The 21,235-nt window shown below is 40.8% G+C and overlaps 1 protein-coding gene across 2 annotated transcripts in view; it reads right to left on the minus strand.

Annotated features, from left to right (window-relative positions):
• The window catches only part of KCNAB1 (potassium voltage-gated channel subfamily A regulatory beta subunit 1), a 429,637-nt gene that overhangs the window by 268,835 nt on the left and 139,567 nt on the right, over nucleotides 1–21,235 (minus strand). The window contains exon 1 of one of the 2 annotated variants that reach the window (XM_065942988.1): nucleotides 1,798–2,614. The exons of the other annotated variant lie outside the window; for it this stretch is intronic. Within the exon in view, the coding sequence (XP_065799060.1) occupies nucleotides 1,798–2,018 (221 nt within the window). The 5' untranslated portion in view covers nucleotides 2,019–2,614. Of the gene's footprint in view, nucleotides 1–1,797; nucleotides 2,615–21,235 lie in introns of those variants that run through there. 2 annotated transcript variants of the gene reach the window in all.

Below are 21,235 nucleotides of genomic sequence, written 5' to 3' on the forward strand. Positions count from 1 at the left end.
GTTGATAGTAATGAAAGATGCCCAAGTGAATCTTATACACTGAGCTTTTGGTGTGTATTATCATTCAAACTGAGCTGAGCTATATTACCAGAAAAACCTTAATGGAAACCTCCTGCCTTCATAAGATGAAACTCTTCCAATACACTGATTCACAAGCAACTATGAAACTCTGCCACAAGAAATGAAGGGTGTTACTATTTATCCCTTCTGGCTTACAAAAAGAGCTCAAGGTGCTGCTGAAGGCCGCAGTTCGAATTACCTCTGCAGTCTGCTTTAACCCTGAGTGTCCCGTTCCCAGGGGCCCTGCCCAGGAAGGCGGCAACTCCTCTCCATCTCCATCAGGGCAGCGGAAGTGCAGGCGGAGAGGCACCGTGGCCATGGGGCAGAGGCTGGGTGTGAGCCCCAGGAGCAGCAATGGAGAATGCCAATGCGCTCAAGACTGCAGTCCTAGTTGTCAACCTGTCATGAGGCCCCATTCTCCACCTTGAAAAAATCAGGAGAAGCAGAGGTCCTCACACCAGTGATACTTCAAGGAGTTGCCTGGAGTTAGGCTCCTTGCACTGTACTGCAGCTGGGGCAAAGCGCTTTTTGTCTAGCTATAAACTTTTAGTGAGTATACCCCATCAAAGTCAAGGCTTTATTTCTTAATGGCTCAAAAAACAACAGGGCTTGCTGTTTTTTCAATGAGATTCCCTGTTAACTCTGCAAAGAAACTTGTTTCAAGAACAACTTTTATAGAAATTGGTTTGAATGCTTATTTCAGAATCCCCATAAGGAAAACCTAGTCTTAAGTGTTCACAGGCATTATTTTAATCGTATTAAGTTCCTTTCATCCTAAAACCTGGTTCCTAACAAAGATGAGGGAAAGTTAAATGTAAATAATTGACAAAGTCTTATCTGGAAACTAGATCACCAAAGCCTTTGGAAAACACATCATAAGCTCTTCTCTACATCTGCAAAGACTTTTAGAGACAAAAAGCACAGGAGTTTTAAAGAAATAAAGTCAGAAAGATTCGGCACAAAATGAATACAACGAGGAGGCAAGAGTCACAGAATTAATAATGAAATTTTCTACTTATCAAATTTCAGTCATTCCCTATTAAAGAGAGCATCAACTATTACCAGGAAGATTTCCAACTCTGGAAAGCAGCATAGAGGAAAGGGGAGCTTGAAAATTTATGAAGAAATCAATAATATTACAACAATTGACTTTTCCTCTATATTTCATAAGGTATTTCAAGAATAATTTAGGTTTAAGTATGTCAGTGTTCAAACTAACTTACCAGTATAGGTGTTTCTTCCCTGTAACAGAACTTCCTTAAAAGACTGCCCAGCATTTGTCACCTTGGGCTTTTAAAAAATAAATAAGAATACAGTACTAGATGGAAAACTATTTTTAATAGTATAATCACAGAAACTACAGTCTGTACCATAAAATAGAACAGGCACATTTGCTCTTCAAAAGCTACTCTCATCTCAATACCAGTTTTCAGCTGCTGTGTTATTCTCTGAAGACGAAATTCATACAGCTCCTAAGGTGTTCATAACACTCAAGAATATACAAAATGGGCCACAGTTTTTAAATCCAATACATAACACAACACCACACAACCACCTTGGGTTTTCCACTTTCCTAAGGAAAGACACCTTTTCTATTTTAAAGACACACGAAAATTCTAAATTAAACAGCCCACCAATAAGTAAGTCACTTTTCAAAACCGAAGAATTGTCTCCACTACACCTCTAATAGAACACAGAAACCCGGGGCAGAGGGAATCTTATCAATAACGTCCATACCTATATTTCATGCCAGTCTGCTTTGCAGTGGACTCTTTGAGAGAGATGTGATGCTGAGGGGTGAAGGTGCCCAGGCTGCGAGCGATGATAGCAACCGTGCGGAATTTGGCCCGGGCTGCGTTCACCACATTGGGGGCGGTGGAGCTCTGCTTGCTCAGAAGTCTGTCCTCACCATTCCGACTCTTCAAATTATGCTCGGTGCAGGCTATGGAGACTTGCATTGCTTCCCCGGGCACTGCGCGGTCCCTCTCAGAACCCCAGAACACAGGCAGTCAGGAGAGATCGAGCAGTTGGGAGGGTCTGCTCGTCTTTTAACCCCTCCTGGCTCCCTCTTCCTCGGAATGCCGGTAGAGGAGTCCTCGCGGCTGACTTCCGAGTCCGGGAAAGTGGCAGGAGTCTCCGCGGTGCAGGACAGGGTCCCAGACACCAGCAGAAGTAAACAGCCAGCCCTTAAGTTGTCACGGCAGCTGGAGCGCGGATCAGGCTCGCAAATCTTCCCGGGCAGTAATCTCGCTTGATTAAACAGCCAAATCCGTGTAGTCGGGAGGCTTGGGCAGACGCCTGGAGCTAAGCATTCGTGCTGACTGCACTCAGCCCTGCCAGATGCCCGGCCGCCGTGTCTGAATGCGGGCTCGCCTCTGGGCGATGGCTCAAATCCACGCAGGCATACCGCAAGATGCGCCGCCAGCACCCTCTGGACCACAGGCAGGATGCTCTACTGGCGCGTGGAGCATCCCGAGAAGCAGCTAATGGCAAGCCGCTCCCCAGGGACCGGTGCTCCCCATCCACTCAGGCTGTCCGCTCCCTCCCTGGCCCACTCCGGGAGGTCCTGGGAGCTCCTCAAGACCCCTCCCCACTCATTTTCAGGCAAAAGCCTGGGTCATTGAATCCGTACCCACACCGTTTGCGGCTGCAAGGAGGAGCAGGAAGGTCCCTTTAAAGAGCCCCTTGCCTTTGTGTGCGAGGGGAAGGCAAGAATCACTTTCACCAGACTCTTGCTGTAAAAGAAGCTGGAGGACTGCTTTTCAAGAGGGACTCTGCCCAGACTCAGACCAGATTCTGCTGCAGCACAACAGTTGGAATGGGGGAAGGAAGGATGGGGGTGCTTATGCCAGAGAACATGCCAGTGAATTAACACGTGAATACTCTGTGACTGGTTTGTTATAACACAGCTTGAAATCCCTGTTATTAGCCTTATCAGCGTTGATTTCACATTTGCCTGTTACTTACTTCTTAAGCAAATTAGTTTGAAGTTTACTGAAAAGACAGTGTAGACTTTTCAGTCAAGTAACCTAACTTGCTGCAAAATCTATTCTGGCTCACAAAGGAGGGTGAAGGATGGGATCAGAGGCAGAGATTTGGTAGCACCCAGAAGGTGGCTGCATGACGTAAGCAGAAGGTCCAAGTCACCATCCAGAAAGGTCCAAGGCAGGTGACTGGGACCATGAACACTGCCTGCTGGTCATCTGTGACCAGCTGGTGAGGACAAGCATTATCCCCAGGTCAAGGGTAGGCAGCAAGGCACCTCCTGTCTTCTCTGAATGTTCCTGTAAGGCAGAAACATTGCCTGGTTCTGTATCAGGTTCAAAGCAACTCCTCAGTAAATGTGATTGAACCAAACCAAGCAGCAGGGGGCTAATAATTTATCCCTTTGTTTGAAATGCTGGCAGTCAGAGCTTTTTTTAGATAGATGTGCTTACAATAAAACTGTGGGGCTTCCCTGGTGGTCCAATGGTTAAGAACCCGCCTGCCAATGCAGGGGGACAAGGGTTAGATCTCTGATTCTGGAAGATCCCACATGCAGGGAAGCAAAAAGTCCTTGCACCAGAACTGCTGAGCCCGCATGCTATATAACACCAGAAGTCCGAGTGCTCTAAAGCCTGTGTCTGCAGCAAGAAGACTTGCAATGAGAAGCCCGTGTACTGCAACAAAGACCCAGTGCAGCCAAAAATAAATACAATTTTCTTTAATTAAGATTTTTAAAGTTTTAAAATTAAAACTGCGCCTTCTAAAAAAAAAAAAAAAAACCTGCGCCTTCTGCAAAATCAGCTCTCTAAAGGTGGTTCCCAACAGAAACTGCTGTCAAGAAAAAGGAAAGTGTTTAAATCAATGATGTTTGTAAGCACCATCTCCGTATTAGGCATTAGAAAGAAATGTGGAGGAAAAAATGAAGCACTATCCTTCTCAAGGAACTGGCAAGCTGGATGGGAAGAAAAAAGCAATCACCCTTAAAGAGATTAATTACCAAGGTTTGAAAGAGTGGTATGGACAGCAAGTACAATAGAATTAAGCAAGGGAATGATTATAGGAGGCTAGAGAAAATTTTCCATTTTGTTTCCCCCCCCCCCATTTATTTTTATTAGTTGAAGGCTAATTACTTTACAAAATTGTAGGGGTTTTTGCCATACATTGACATGAATCAGCCATGGATTTACATGTATTGCCCATCCCAATCCCCCCTCCCACCTCCCTCTCCACCCGATCCCTCTGGGTCTTCCCAGTGCACCAGCCCTGAGCACTTGTCTCATGCATCCCACCTGGCTTGTGATCTGTTTCACCATAGATAATATACATGCTGTTCTCTCAAAACATCCCACACTCGCCTTCTCCCACAGAGGCCAAAAGTCTGTTCTGTATTTCTGTGTCTCTTTTTCTGTTTTGCATATAGGGTTATCGTTACCATCTTTCTAAATTCCATATATATGCGTTAGTATACTGTATTGGTCTTTATCTTTCTGGCTTACTTCACTCTGTATAATGGGCTCCAGTTTCATCCATCTCATTAGAACTGATTCAAATGAATTCTTTTTAATGGCTGAGTAATATTCCATGGTGTATATGTACCACAGCTTCCTTATCTATTTGTCTGCTGATGGACATCTAGGTTGCTTCCATGTCCTGGCTATTATAAACAGTGCTGTGATGAACATTGGGTGCACGTGTCTCTTTCAGATCTGGTTTCCTCAGTGTGTATGCCCAGCAGTGGGATTGCTGGGTCATATGGCAGTTCTATTTCCAGTTTTTAAAGAAATCTCCACACTGTTCTCCACAGTGGCTGTACTAGTTTGCATTCCCATCAACAGTGTAAGAGGGTTCCCTTTTCTCCACACCCTCTCCAGCATTTATTGCCTGTAGACTTTTGGATAGCAGCCATCCTGACTGGTGTGTAATGGTACCTCATTGTGGTTTTGATTTGCATTTCTCTGATAATGAGTGATGTTGAGCATCTTTTCATGTGTTTGTTAGCCATCTGTATGTCATCTTTGGAGAAATGCCTGTTTAGTTCTTTGGCCCATTTTTTGATTGGGCCATTTATTTTTCTGGAATTGAGCTTCAGGAGTTGCTTGTATATTTTTGAGATTAATCCTTTGTCTGTTTCTTCATTTGCTATTATTTTCTCCCAATCTGAGGGCTGTCTTTTTGCCTTGCTTATAGTTTCCTTTGTTGTGCAAAATCTTTTAAGTTTCACTGGGTCCCATTTGTTTATTTCTGCTTTTGTTTCCAATATTCTGGGAGGTGGGTCATAGAGGATCTTGCTGTGATTTATGTCAGAGAGTGTTTTGCCTATGTTCTCCTCTAGGAGTTTTATAGTTTCTGGTCTTACATTTAGATCTTTAATCCATTTTGAGTTTATTTTTGTGTATGGTGTTAGAAAGTGTTCTAGTTTCATTCTTTTACAAGTGGTTGACCAGTTTTCCCAGCACCACTTGTTAAAGAGGTTGTCTTTTTTCCATTGTATATCCTTGCCTCCTTTGTCAAAGATAAGGTGTCCATAGGTTCGTGGATTTATCTCTGGGCTTTCTATTCTGTTCCATTGCTTTATATTTCTGTCTTTGTGCCAGTACCATACTGTCTTGATGACTGTGGCTTTGTAGTATAGTCTGAAGTCAGGCAGGTTGATTCCTCCAGTTCCTTTCTTCTTTCTCAAGATTACTTTGGCTATTCGAGGTTTTTTGTATTTCCATACAAATTGTGAAATTATTTGTTCTAGTTCTGTGAAAAATACCGTTGGTAGTTTGATAGGGATTGCATTGAATCTATAGATTGCTTTGGGTAGTATAGTCATTTTGACAATATTGATTCTTCCAATCCATGAACATGGTATATTTCTCCATCTGTTTGTGTCCTCTTTGATTTCTTTCATCAGTGTTTTATAGTTTTCTATGTAAAGGTCTTCTGTTTCTTTAGGTAGATATACTCCTAAGTATTTTATTCTTTTTGTTGCAGTGGTGAATGGTATTGTTTCCTTAATTTCTCTTTCTGTTTTCTCATTGTTAGTGTATAGGAATGCAAGGGATTTCTGTGTGTTAATTTTATATCCTGCAACTTTACTATATTCGTTGATTAGCTCTAGTAATTTTCTGGAAGTTTTTCATTTTTATTTATACTGTTCATTTGTAGTGAATCCCTATTATGTACCTGATTGCTTGTTGCTGGGATACAAAGATAGCCTAGATGCAGACTAGACCTCCAGAAGCCCAGGCAGCCCTCACAGACTACAGAACTTTGCCTAGGACATGAATTTGATTAGCTGGAGAGGAGTAAGTCTGTCTTCCCAGAGACTGACTGGGGTGAGAAGAACATACACTCTGGCTGTGTCAATGTGACATATATATACACACACATATATACATATGCTGCTGCTGCTAAGTCGCTTCAGTTGTGTCTGACTCTGTGTGACCCCATAGACAGCAGGCCACCATATTCCCCCGTCCCTGGGATTCTCCAGGCAAGAACACCGGATTGGTCTGCCATTTCCTTCTCCAATGCATGAAAGTGAAAAGTGAAAGTGAAGTCGCTCAGTCGTATCTGACTCCTATTGACCCCATGGACTGCAGCCCACCAGGCTCCTCCATCCATGGGATTTTCCAGGCGAGAGTACTGGAGTGGGGTGTTGTTGCCTTCTCCATATGTATGTATATATATATAGCAATTCTGATCACTTCTCCCCAAATTAATTTGTATGAATGGAATTTTCAAGTAGAATACATACCTATTTTGAATTTCATTCCAGAGATGAATCATAATGCATCAAATCATAACATTTTATAACCTGCATATAAGGTTTAAATGACAATGTGGAATCTCATCCTCTACCCTCCATGCTCTTCCCCCTCCTTATTTAACAAAATTAATATACTGCCTACCGTTTAGTGTTTGGGAAATGACTTTAGGACAAGGTAAGGGTTGTGGAAAGGGACAGATGAACCTAGGCTGCCTTCTTTTTACCCTCAGCTGCAGGGAAGTAGCTTCTGAAGCAAAGTTTTGTTCCCTGGAATAAATAACAGTGGGCAGAGAGGAAGCAGATCATTAGAACTTTTATTTTTTTCACAGTAAGCTGGCTCACTGGGTATAATCAATGTGAATCAGTCAAAGAGTCAAAGTGAGAAGAGGAAGTAGTAGGAGGAATCAGACAGAACAGCTCAGAAAAGGAGGGAGAGGCAGAATAAAGCAGCTGGGGAAGCAAGACAGAGGAGCATGGTGGTCACCACAGGATCAGAGGGGTCAGGGGCAGTGGCTCCAGCTTGGGCACTGGCTGAGGGGGAAAAGGTATGGGAAGGCAGCTCAGGACTGAGGTCAGAGAGCTGCCAGTTCTGAGGGAGGAGGGACAGTGTGTGAGGGTGTGTGACGTCTGGACCCTGTTAACTCAGTGGCTTTCAAGTTTGCCAAGAACTAGCAGAGCAATGCCTGAAAGCATAACCAAAACCAGAACAGGGACTAGGTTATCAGAATAAAACAGGCAAGGCAGAGCACTTATGAGTCACTTATTTATCCCCCAGAGGACAAAGCAAGGCGCCTTGTTCAGAGCAGGCCTTTCCTCCATAAATATTAATAATTGAGAGAAGATGATAAGGAAGCTAAGAGAGAAGGGAAGAAAGGAGAAAGAGAGGGGTATGGGAAAAATGCCAAAATCTTCTATAAACCTGAATCCTTAAAAAAAAAAAAAAGAAAGAAAGAGAAAGCCCTACATATTCTAGTTTTACACAGCCTGCTCACTTGAAAGGCACCAATAACTGCCCCACATTCATGTCTGCACCTCTTGTGTGTGGACGACTGTCCGCCTTTAGTACCTGCCTCAAAGAGAATCAAAGGACCGAGGCCAGAGGGACGCTCCCAGTGCAAGCCTCTTTCTGGTTGCCTGCAGTGAACCTTTCCAGATCTAATGCTACATGGGCTTTCTGGCAGCCAGCCAGCAGCCTGGTGACATACCCCTAGCTGTGTTCACCCTTCCCAGCATTAGTGGAGCAGTTGGTCTCAGAGGCCCGGAAATTAGATAATGGTTGCTGGGAGAATGCTCTTTCCTCATAAGTCTGGGCTAATGGGTCACATGCTAATTAAGCTGGGAAAATTAGATTTCAAATGTATACCTTTTCATTGTCACACAATCAGATTGGAGGATTCTCACTATTATTATTTCAGGTTCAAATAAGACACACAAATGGTGATGTAGATATATATGTAGCTATAGATTTATCTATTGCTATGAGTCAAATTGGGTCCCCCCACCCAAACTCATATGTTAAAGTCCTAACCACAAATAAGTACCTCAGAATGTGACTATATTAGAGACTGGTTCTTTAGAGAAGCAACTGAGGTAAAATGAGGTCATGAGGGTGGGCCCTAATCCAATCTGACTAGTGTTCTTATAAGAAAAGGAGATCAAGACACACGCAGAGAGAAGATCATGTGAAGACACAGAGAGAAAGAATCCACTTGCAAGTCAGAGAGGCCTCAGAAATCTGCCCTGCTGATACTTTGATCTTGGACTTCTAGCCTCTAGAATCATGAACAAATAGATATCTGTTGTTTCAATCACCCAATCTATGGTATTTTGTTATGGCAGTACCAACAAACTAATAGAGCTGTTAATATCATTTTTATTTTAATTTTTATATTATTGGTCAAGAGAAACTATTGGAATTCTCTGAAGAAATGCTCCTAAAAGTCATTAAAAAACCATGATGGATGTCATTATCATGCCACTCCACCATTCTAAGCAAATATACAAATGTACTCCAAGGAAGGGCTCCAAATACAATCCATTTATTCCTTTCCACCAAGTCATGAAGCCTCTGCATGGTGCCTCTTGATACAAAGAGGTAGTGGTCTTCAAGACACTCTTAGTACTTGTTCTTAATGATCTCCTTATCCGGTGAACTCACCCTATTAAGACTTTGTTTTATTCTGGACATCTGTAATCAACAACCTCAGCAATGTCATGAGGCAATGGAGAGAAGCCTGCACTGGGCTAGAAGCAGGGCTAGTCCTGGTTGCAAACCCAGCTACGTCACTTTACCTGTGAATTTGGATGCCTTTATCACTTTCTATGCCTCTGCTCTTTCACCTGAAATAGGAGAGGTATATGTATCTACTTCCAAGACCCTCTCTTGTGCTATAAGATTCCATGAGGTCCTTTCACAAAGAGATGTGAAGGTTGCAAAATTACATAGAGTTAAATTATCACTTGTTCTGCAATTTTGCCCGGGTCTTAGCTGGTCTGTATTCATTACCTGATATTTGGGATTCTATACTGTTTGTGTCAAAGGGTCACCGGGTCATGGTGAGAGAACTGGCTGGGAAGACACCACAGGCTGCTTAACTTGCATCCTATCTTCTCACGCTCAAGCATAGAGTCTTTTTGTTAACATGCAAGGACTCTAGGATATGGGGTCAGTTGGAGCTGGGTGTGAATCCCAGCTCTGCTGTGCCCCTTCCTTCTCATATGCCACTGAGTGGGACTTTTAACCTCCCTGTGCCTCTAATCTTATAGAAAACCAGGTGCCCGAACACGCCTCTTCGAGTGATTGTGGGAATGGCATGAAACGGCATTGAACCACAGCAGGCACTTGATATCTCAGTATCCATCTCAATTTATTAATAGTAAGGTTATTGGGAAGTCATTAATATCGCAAACAAGCTTACTCAGAGACCTCAGCAATCACCAATATCAGTGACACTCAAACAGAACTTCCTGTGTCCCAGGAACTCTTAGGAACACGTCACATACTTGAGTTTACTTAATCTTCACATAATCCGAAAGGGAGATGCCGTGCTATCAACTCCAGTCTACAGGTGACAAAATGGAAAATGCAGAGAAGTTAAATAACTTGCCGAAGGTGACACAAGCTAAAAACTGAGATCTGGGATTTACCCCTGGGTACCTGCCTCCAGAGACTTGGTTCTTAACCACTAGCATAGTATTCCTCACTGCAAGGACTTCCTGTGAGAAAGGATTTAAATAGTGTCATTTTATGACCATAATTTGAAGTAAGTCCTAGTCTTGTTATGAGTGAGGGAAAGAAATTCAATATTGAAAGTCTAAAAATTTCAGAACAGTTAACTCAGCCATGCCTGGTAGTTTTTGAGTATACTGTTTAATCAACCTTTCCAAATATTTCATAATACATTATTCTTATTATGCAAGCAAAAAACTTTTTCCCAGTTACCTGGCAAATTTTTGATTGATTCGATTTCCCACAGATAAAGTCAGAGCCAAATGCCTTGTGCTCAGTCCGCTTAGAACTTATGCTTTATATTCCATTTGAAACCACAGCCCACAGGAGCCAGGAAACATTTAATTATGCAGCCAGGCAAAACTGGATTCATTCAAAACAGAAAAGAATCTGCTAATATCTGAAGAATTTTAAACATGCAAATGTACAGATGGCAAGCCACTTTATGTGCCTATTATTTGTTATTAAAAGAGGAATTGTTAGGATGTAAGTTTCCTATTTATCAGAAATACGTAACACGTGGGTTTGAAGAACAAATTATTACATTCTGACAAGTTGAACCAGCCATGAAAATTCGCACAGGCCCACATTTGCATAGGCACAGGTTTTAGAATAACAAAGTAAAATTGAAAGGACAAACTGAAAACACTCAAGGCTATGCTAAATAGAAGAAACTTCCAGATGCCTACCCTTCTGCTTCCCTGGAAGAAAAGTTTCAACAGAGAACCCCTACCAGGAACCCTGAGGACAGGCTCAATATACGCATTCTCATACCCCAGCCACAAGTTCAAAACCAAATATAATTAAAGGATAGTTAAGATTTTCAGTGAACACAAACTATACCTTCAGCCATTGATAAATATTTCCTTAATCTGAAACTTCTGACACAACAGATGAATCAGCAATATCTTTAATATTTTTCACTTTATACATTCAAGGCAAGGTGCCATACTGCTATAGAAAGCAGGTGTGGAAGAAATTCACAATTCAGATTATTCCGCTCAGCCTTCTTCATGGAAAGTAATTTTTTATAAGCTTTGTCTGAAACATGGATATAGATCTGGGAGGAAATAGGGACAGAGGTCTGTTTATATTTTTTAACAAATGTCATTAATTCTTCCTAAATTATAGCCATTAGTATAATTTCTCCCATTGCCTTATGATACAACAAACTGGTCAGAAATATTTGCCATGTCTTTAGATAAAAGATTTTCCTAAAGAGCTTAACACAAAGAGAATTTGTTTTCAAAGATAATTAGAATTATTATACTTCATCCAATTTAAGATACCATTAACCACAAGACACATCATTACTTTGTACACCACTAAAATAGAAATTGTCGCCAATTAATTATAACACAATCTTTTTCATCCCTCAGATTTTCCATTTTAAATTTATTAAAAGAGTCTTTTTACACTTAGACTATTCTGCCCAAAATTTCATTCTTGTACATACATACCTATAAAAGAAAATGTAAAGGGAATAAACTATTCAAAGTATTCCCAAAATGTGTTCACATTCAGAGTTTGATGGTTCTGGATGTTTAACTCATAGTCATCAACGTCCACATCTCACCATATAGTCATCCTTTGTGTTGGTAATGCAGGAACTTAGAAAAAACAACATTCTCAACTATAGTCTCTGGGAGTTTATTCGGAGCTGTTGCCATCTACTCTTAAAGTTGCAGTGCACATTTATAGGCATGGACAACCACATCATGATGGTCACGTCATGAAAGTCGCTCAGTCGTGTCCAACTCTTCGCAACCCCATGGACTATACAGTCCAATGAATCCTCCAGGCCAGAATACTGGAGTGGGTAGCCTTCCTCTTCTCCAGGGGATCTTCTCAACCCAGGGATCAAATCCCAAACCCCAGTCACCCACATTGCATGTGGATTTGTTACCAGCTAAACCACGAGGGAAGCTCAAGAGTACTGCCATGGGTAGCCTATCCCTTCTCCAGCGGATCTTCCTGACCCAGGAATCAAACCGGGGTTTCCTGCATTGCAGGCAGATTTTTTAAATCTAAAATACTGTAGAAGGAAGGAAGAGAGAGAAAAATTTTTGAGCACCCACTATGTGTCAGGTATTGTGCCAAAGCCTTCTACACCCACTACCTCATTCCAGAGGAAAGGAAGAAAAAAAATTAGCCTTTATTAAAAGTTAATTGAGTTCTCAACTAAGTATTCTATAGGTGGATTTACATAAGCATTCATCATCACTCTTGCAAAACTGAGAAGTGAATCAAACTCCAAAAGGGCTTTCCATATAAATCATCCATGCCCAATGAGGCTGAAAAAATAACCAACCTAAAGGTCCTTCCAAAAATATGTAATAGGTATAAATTCCCTTGCTTCAGTTCAAATTTGTTGTTCTTCTTAGGGTGAGAAAAGCCATTATTATACAAGTCACTCTACAGCATAGTATCTAATACATTTTTATAAAAAGATGTATTCTCTCACTTCTCTAGTCAGTTCATTTTCAAAGAGAAGGTGTGAAAGAGCAGATCTAAGATCCTAAGGGATTCTTTCTCATTTAAATCTTTCCCTGTGGCAGATCACAGGAAGTTCTTTTAGGAGACACTTCAAGCTTTCCTCACATTTAAATGAAACTCATTTTGGAGTAAATAAACATCAAGTTCTCACCTTATGTGTCAACAAGGGCTGTACTGTCTGAAGTTTTTATAATTTACATGCATTACTCTCGTAAGCAAAATGAAATGTTAAATTTATACTATTTTATTTATTATAAGCTTATCACAAATTCAACTAAGAGGAAACAGGGAGACATGGAGACAAGAAGGGAAAAAAATGTCATGCATTTATCCAGACTTCCAGTTTTTAACATTTTGTCAATATCTTCTTGGCTATCGGGTTTTTTCTTTTCCAGGCATAGTTTTGTGGTGGTGGTTACTGATGTTGCTGTCCTTGTTGCATACAAGTAAATACTGTTAAAGGTATGTATCACTTACTTAAAACTATCCCTTGGCATTTGTTGTTCATTTGTGTCCCACCCCCCATTTTTGGACATCATCTATCCTTATTTGTCATCACCATGCATTGACCACCACCACAACAAGCACTTTCCATTGTTTAGTTGAAGCCAAGAGGCAGAGGACTCAGCCCCTCCCCCCAGGGCTCCCTTTCCTGGCTGGGGCATGTGCAGACATTCAGTGATAATTACTGCCTACTGTATACGTCAGGACTAGTGGTATAGTCATAACACACTCTAGAGGAAAAGGGAAAGATCATTAGGAGTTGCAGTAGTTACAAAAATCGTGGTGTACATTAAGTACATAGAAGCTCCCAGGCAAGGAAAGAAGGTAGGGGAGAGAGCAAGTAGCCTTAGCAAAGATGAGGAGGTGGAGACACTCATCGGGAAATAACAAGTAACAATGTAGATAGAATCTTGTTGAAAAGGGGATTTACAGAAGAAATTATGTAAAACAAATGTACATAAATCAGTTGGAGTCTGTTGCGAAAAGCCTGGAATAAAAGTCTGGGTGAAGACTCCACCCTCAGGGCAGTTGGGAGAGGTTGAAGGTAGAAAGTTCATCAAGGATTCTGATCCAGGGTGTAAAGAGTATTTTTGGAGGACCCATCTGGAAGCCAATAGAATGGCCTGGAGTTGTCAAAGATTCAGTAGAGGAAGACAGTAGGAGACCGCTGAATCAGCCAGCCATAAGGTAGAACTTGCTGATGGAAGAATGACACTTCCCACTGTTTGTTCTAATAGATGGGAAAATGTTCACAATGCACTGTGAGCTGAAAAAAACAGTTCACAAAATCATATGCACAGTATGAGCCTATTTTGACAGAAGCAAAAATTACCTATCTCTGCAGAGAAATAAACATATATTCCCAAATAAATTTCTTACATTGGATATATTTCATATACCCAAATATTATCAGTAGTCGCCTACTGATAGTAGGTAGGGATGATGATAATGAGTGGTGGAACTATGGGTCATTTTTATTTTCTTATTTTGATAGTATATTATTTTCTGCTATGAGTACATATTACTTTTGTATTATGAATCAGAAATGTGGTACCCAGAGAAAAGAAATGATGCTTGAAGCATGAGGAGCCTGTAGGCATACTTATCAGGAAGGAAAGACCAATGACTTTTTAATATTTTATTTCACAGCACCCAGTACTGTGGGATTGGAGAAGGAAATGGCAACCCACTCCAGTTTTCTTGCCTGGAGAACCCCCATGGACAGCGGAGCTGACGGGCCACAGTCCATGGGGTCACAAAGAGTTGGACATGACTGAGTGACTTAAGTACAGTACTGTGGGATAAATGTCACTAAGCCAAGTCAGCTTAATTAACACACAAGTGTCTGGGAACAGATTATCTTGGATGTGACCATTAAGCTTTGCTGACTGTTTCTCTGTAGACCTGATATGGATTCCTGCTGGGGAGGCTGGTGAGAAGTAGTCTGATCCACTAAGGAAAGCAATAGTTAAACATGGACTATTACAGGGACTTTGGGTAAGACGAACTAGAAATTCTCCCAACTAAGCCTGGCTGACCCTTCCGGGGTCTGGGCTCTACTAAAGGGAAGGGAACCTGTGCAAAAAATGCAGGCTTCCCTTGTGGCTCAGCTGGTAAAGAATCCATCTGCAATGTGGGAAACCTGGGTTTGATCCCTGGGTTGGGAAGATCCCCTGGAGAAGGGAAAGGCTACCCACTCCTGTATTCTGGCCTGGAGAATTCCATGGGCTGTATAGTCCATGAGGTCGCAAAGAGTCAGACATGACTGATGCAAGTCCACAGTTAATCAAATTAAGGCAAGCTGAGCTCCTTAGGAGAAAAGAGGGAATCATCCTATCATCCAACTATGCAGACAGGTGCTTTACTAATTCCCCTGACTAAATAAATGAACTTATACCAACCCCTGAAGGAGTGCCATAACCAGGTGGAAATCTGCTATACAGAAATCAAACCACTATGTTGAAACTTCTAAGACATCTTTAATAACTGTGGTTTGTCGCCAGTATTCTGTAATCACCCTTCTCCATACCTTTTACTTATTTTTTTTTACATACTTCCATTGTGATGAAATAAAAGAGGGGAGGAATAACAGGGTATTTCTGTGGAGATGTTAGAAATATTGACAAATTAGTCAAAATGAGGGGACAGAGAAAGAAAAAAATGTAGTTAAAATCAAATGTAGAGATTGATTTGGAAGAGAGATACAAAGCTTGAGTAAGATCTGTTGATTGAATCCACATGGAGGTGGTTGGTCAAGTTTGGGAAAATGTTACTACATTCTCCAGGCAAGAGTACTGGAGTGGGTTGCCATTTCCTTCTCCAGAGGATCTTTCCAACCCGGGGATCGAACCTGGGTCTCCCACATTGTAGGCAGACACTTTACCATCTGAGCCACCAGGGAAATCCAGTTAGTTTCCTAGGACTGCCATCAAAAATTATTACAAACCTGATGGCTTAAGACGACAAATATTTATTCTCTTACAATTCTGGAGGCCAGAAGTCTGAAATCAAGGTGTCAGTAGAGCTACATTCTAGGGGACAATTCAGTCTTTTCCCCTTTCAGCATCCCTTGTGACTCTATCCCTCCAGTCTCTGAATTCACCTTCAAATGACCTTCTCCATGTGTCTGTGACTTTTCCTCTTCTGTCTCTCATAAGCACGCTTGACAATGAGTCCAGGGTCCACCTAGGTAATACAGGCTGATCTCACTCCAAGATCTTTAACTTCGTTACATCTATAAAGATTTTTTTTTTCCGAATAAGGTCATATTCATAGGTCTCAGGGATTAGGACATGGACATATCTTTTGGGGGCTTCCCATTAAACTGACTGTGATCATCTTTGGAAAGGCATGGGTTAAATGGGAAGAAGATACGAAAAAGATGGGGAAAGAAGAAGGCAGTGGACTTGCTTTCCAATCTGACAAGAGGGCAAAACTGAAAATACAACAAAACAGTCCAAGACTGTATGGGGACATAAACCCATTCAGAATATGGGTTTGAGCAGCTCTATTTGAGAGTGGTTTATATAATAAGGTGAGAAGAGAGAAACAAGAAAGTTTTCCTGGGTCAAATAAGGAAGGTTGGTTTGCCTAGGCCCCACACAGAAGCTCTTTGCCCAGGAAGAGCAGGACCAGCTTAGGCATAGAGATCACACATAAAGAATCCACATGAAAAGGTCACCAGTCATCACATTCATGTTGAGAATGGAATGGCCCACTAAACAGAGAGCCCCTCTGGAAGAGGAACTGGCCTGAGGAAGGGGCAGGAGGGAGATAATGGTGCATGTACTACTTGGGAGGCAGAAGCAGCAATAACACAAGTCAGATGGGAATGAAACAAGTGAGATTGAAGCTGTGAGGCATAAAAGCTATGGAGGAACCGGCAGTGAGTATGTCAGTCACTCAGTCATGTCCGACTCTTTGTGACCTGATGGTTGGGACCCACCAGGCTCCTCCATCTATGGGATTCTCCAGACAAGAATACTGGTGTGGGTTGCCATTCCCTGCTCCAGGGGATCTTCCCAACCCAGGGATTGAACCTGGGTCTCCCACATTGCAGGCAGACTCTTTACCATCTTAGTCACTAGAGAAGACTGTGATAAAACCCCAAGAAATGGTTGACTTGTTGATATCATTATTACCATATTCCTGATCAAGAGTAACCCCAAGGCTTACTGTTCATCTCTCTTTTGGGTAAAAATTTGAACTATCATAGTTCATGTGATAGTTCATGTGCTAACACCTGTTAGCACAGATGTTAGAATCTAGTAGTCGTATAGCATTATGTGATCCAGGACTAGAGAATCTCAAATTTAACTGGAACTTGAATTCCAGACTCAGTTATAAGAAAAGAGACTTTCAGTCATATGACTCAGGATGAGACCAACGATCCAGGAATGACATTAAATCCATAAGGACTGAACACTTCTCATTAAAAATGAAGCTGTGGAAACTGGACAATTTAAGACAGATACTCAGGAGACTGATTCAGCAGAATGGTTACTGAGGTCAAAGTAGACCAGTCTCTAATATGGAAGAATAGTTCTGAAAATATTAAACCATAATTTATTTATGGGGAATGAAAGAAATTTAGACATAATATTAAAAGATATGATATTGTATAAATCAATAATTTTAACACCACTTTGTTTGGATTATAAACTATAAACATATATAATATACTAGATATTTTATATGTTTAGTAGTATAATGTATATGTAACAGTACAAAAGGTGGGGAATGAATGGAACATGAATCTCTACTGAAGCAAAATTTCTATGTTTTAACAGAACAAAGTTAATTTTACTCTGGAGTAGACTGTGAAAAGTTAAAATACATATTATAATCATTATAGCAATCAGTAATAAATAACTAAAAGAAACCATTTTTAAAAATCAACAAAGGAATTGAAACATTTATTTAACAGAAAGGAAGGCAAAAAACAAAAAAGTAAGCACTAGAAGTACAAATGAATTTGATGAGGTCACAGAATATAAGATCAGTATACCAAAATCTATTATATATCTACATACTAGCAATGAACAATTTAAGAAAACAAATTTATTTGCCACATCAAAGAGAATAAAAAATTTAGAAATAAATTTAGCGAAATAAATTCAAGTCATATACTGAATACTACAAATATTGCTGAGAAATTAAACATTTAATTAATGTTCATGTTCACAGATTGAAATAGTCAATACTAAGGACAAGTTGTCAAGAAGGCAACTCTCCCCAAACTGAAATTCAATACAATCTCTATCAATTTCAGCAGAATTTTTATAAAAAATGACAAGCTTACTCTAAAATTTATGTGGAAATGCAGAAATCTTAAATAGCCAAAATATTTTGAGTAAGAAGAACCGGGGGGGGGGGGGGGGGGGGAAAGAAGAACCAGAGGACTTACATGCTCTGATTTCAAAACTTACTATAAAGCCATAGCAATCAAGAGTGGTGTTGGTGAAGGATAGGCATATAGATTAATGGAAAAGAACTTAAGAGTTCACAAATAAGGTTTTACATTTATGGCCAATTGGTTTTTAGCAATTGAGTCCATACAATTCAATTGGGAAAGTGTAATCTTTCAAAGAATGGTGCTAGTATGACTGGATATTCACATGCAAAAAAACAAAAAAGAACTCAAGACACTTGCCTAACATCCTATACAAAACTCCACTGCAAATGGATCATAGACCTAAATTTGAGAGGTAAAACTAAATTATCTGTAAGGAAACAGGAGGAATCTCTGTGAACTTGGGTTTGACAAGGATATGATGCCAAAAGCACAGCTCATAAAAAGGACAAAAAATATAAATAGGACTTCCTAAAATTAAGAATCACTTTACTTAAGAACATATCATTAAGTAATGTAAAGACAAACCACAGACTGGTTTAAAATTTTGCAAATCAAATATTTGGTAAAGGATTTGTATCTAGAAAAATAACACAAACAACTAATTAAAAAGATTTACAACCCGATCTTTTTAAATGGGTGAAAGATCTTAATAAACATGGTACCAAATGAAATACAGTAGGCATATGAATGGCTAATAAGCACAAGAAAAGAAGCCAACCTCATTAGTAACTAAGGAAATGCACACACACACACAACTCAACACATTCCTACACGACAACTAAAACGGCTATATTTTTTAAGCCATGTAATACCAAGAGTTAGTGATTATGTGGACAAACCGGAATGCTCTAGTGAGAATGTCAAATAGTACAGCCACTGTGAAAAACAGTTTGGTAGTCTCCTGAAAAGTTAAGCACAAATTTACCATATAACCAAGGAATTCTACTTCCACGTATGAAAACATATGGCTGTATAAAGATGTGTACATGAATGTTCATAATAGCATTATTCATAATAATTAAAACTAGAAAATTGTCCAAATGTCCATCAAATGGTAAGTGGATAAACAAAATGTGGCATTTTAAATGTAATTCTGGAGTGAAGTATAAGTCACTCAGTCATGTCCAACTCTTTGAGACCCCATGGACAGTAGCCTGCCAGGCTTCTCTGTCCATGGCGTTCTCCAGGCAAGAATACTGGAGTGAGTTGCCATTCCTTTCTCCGGGGGATCTTCCTAACCCAGGGATTCAACCTGGGTCTCCTGTATTTCAGGCAGATTCTTTACCAATTGAGCCACCAAGGAAGCCCTAATGTAATTCTAATCAGCAGTTAAAAGAATGGACTACTGATACATGCGACAATCTGAATCATCCTCATAAACATTAAGCTAAGTGAAAGAAGCTAGACCAAAAGCCTACATATTATATAGTCCTATTTTTATGATAGGCCTAGAAAGTCACATTTACAGACAAAACAGATCAGTGGTTGCTTGGGCCTGGGAGCGGAGACAGGAATTAACTACAAATAGGCACAAGAGGCTTACTCCTTGGAGGGAAAGTTATGACCAACCTAGATAGCATATTAAAAAACAGAGACATTACTTTGCCAACAAAGATCCATCCAGTCAAAGCTATGGTTTTTCCAATAGTCATATAGGGATGTGAGAGTTGGACCACAAAGAAAGCCGAGCACCGAAGAACTGATGCTTTTGAACTGTGGTGTTGGAAAAGACTCTTGAGAGTCCCTTGGACTGTAAGAATATCCAACCAGTCCATCCTAAAGGAGATCAGTCCTGGGTGTTCATTGGAAGGACTGATGTTGAAGCTGAACCTCCAATACTTTGGCCACCTGATGCAAAGAACTGACTCATTTGAAAAGACCCTGATGCTGGGAAAGATTGAGGGCTGGAGGAGAAGGGGATGACAGAAGATGAGATGGTTGGATGGCAACACCAACTCAATGGGTAAACTCCAAGAGTTGGTGATGGACAGGGAGGCCTGGCACGCTGTGGTCCACGGGGCCGCAAAGAGTTGGACATGACTGACAAGAACTGAACTGAACCGACTGAGGCACAAAAACTTTTTTCAGATTATAGGAATATTCCAAAGCTGAAATTTGATTATGAATTTTATACATTCACTGAAATTATTGGATAAAATCACTTACTTGGGTGAATTTTATGGTATAGAAATTATGTATCAATAAAGTTGGGTTATTTTTTAACAAAAAACAAAGCATGACTTTGTTAAGAGAGAAAATGTCTTTTTTTAAGTCCCAGACTTCCCTCTCTATGTTAGAAAACTGGAGAAAAATTGAAAGTCGTAACATAGAATTTATCGTAAACTTCCAGGGTTCTGGGAAGTCTCTGAGAAGTTTCCAACAGGATCAGAAAGAACAGTGAGTTTAACCGTTGTGAGGTCCCCAGAAGAATCTGTGCTTCCTGCATCATAGGGCTGAGACATTAGAAGCCCCACCAAGGTTGAGGGAGAATCCATGGCATCTCAAAGTTCCTTATTGAGCATGACCCTGGGTTTGGTATGGTTTGCAGGAATGAAAGAGCAGCAATGGGGGAGGGTAGCCCCAGAGGCAGCTTCAGTCACCCATATTTTCGAATGAGGCAAAAAGCAGTGGAGGATCATCAGGGCCTCTGGGGCACATCGAAGATCACAGAGCACAGAACTGGAAACTGAGGCAGCACAAGGATTGCAGTCAAAGACACAAGACCAAGAGAGGACTCTGGAAGACAGAGGCATCAGATGAGCAAGGGACAGCTCAGAAGAGAGCAGCCAGAACCTGGAGAATGGCATCAAGACCAGTTCTGCTGGGGTGCTGGAACTGTGAACTAGCTAAATGCTTAACCAAAGCTTTTAAATAAATAAATAAAATAAATTTATTTATTTTATCCACTTTTATTTAAAGTGGATGGATTGCCTTAACTTTACAGGCTTCTTCCGCCCTTAGCAGAACGAGGGGCTTTAGAACAAGCAGAGGACAGTCAGTAAAAAAAAACAACTCCTCTTTCTGACCATGGATGGACATTTGCAGGATATGAAAGATTCCCAGTGAGCTGTTACCTTGAGCCTTGAGCCTCGTAGGCTGTTCTGCCAGGAAAAGAACATTTCATGTCCCACAGTGGCTGACTCTTCTGGGTTTAAAGGGACCTACTTTATCATATTAGGAAGTCTCCTTGCCTATCTTGAGCGTCACTTGGGTCTTCTAAAGCAGAGTCTGAGCAGACAGGCAAGGTGCCCAGCAATAATGGCTGGAGCACTAGCTTCTCGTCACTGAAATCTTCCCACTTTGAGGCTCAGGCAAACTCCCTAGGCTGCAGGAGGCTCTGCCGTGGTTT

Source organism: Muntiacus reevesi, chromosome 8 (genome assembly GCF_963930625.1).
Source record: "Muntiacus reevesi chromosome 8, mMunRee1.1, whole genome shotgun sequence".
In the NCBI taxonomy this organism is placed as follows: domain Eukaryota; kingdom Metazoa; phylum Chordata; class Mammalia; order Artiodactyla; family Cervidae; genus Muntiacus; species Muntiacus reevesi.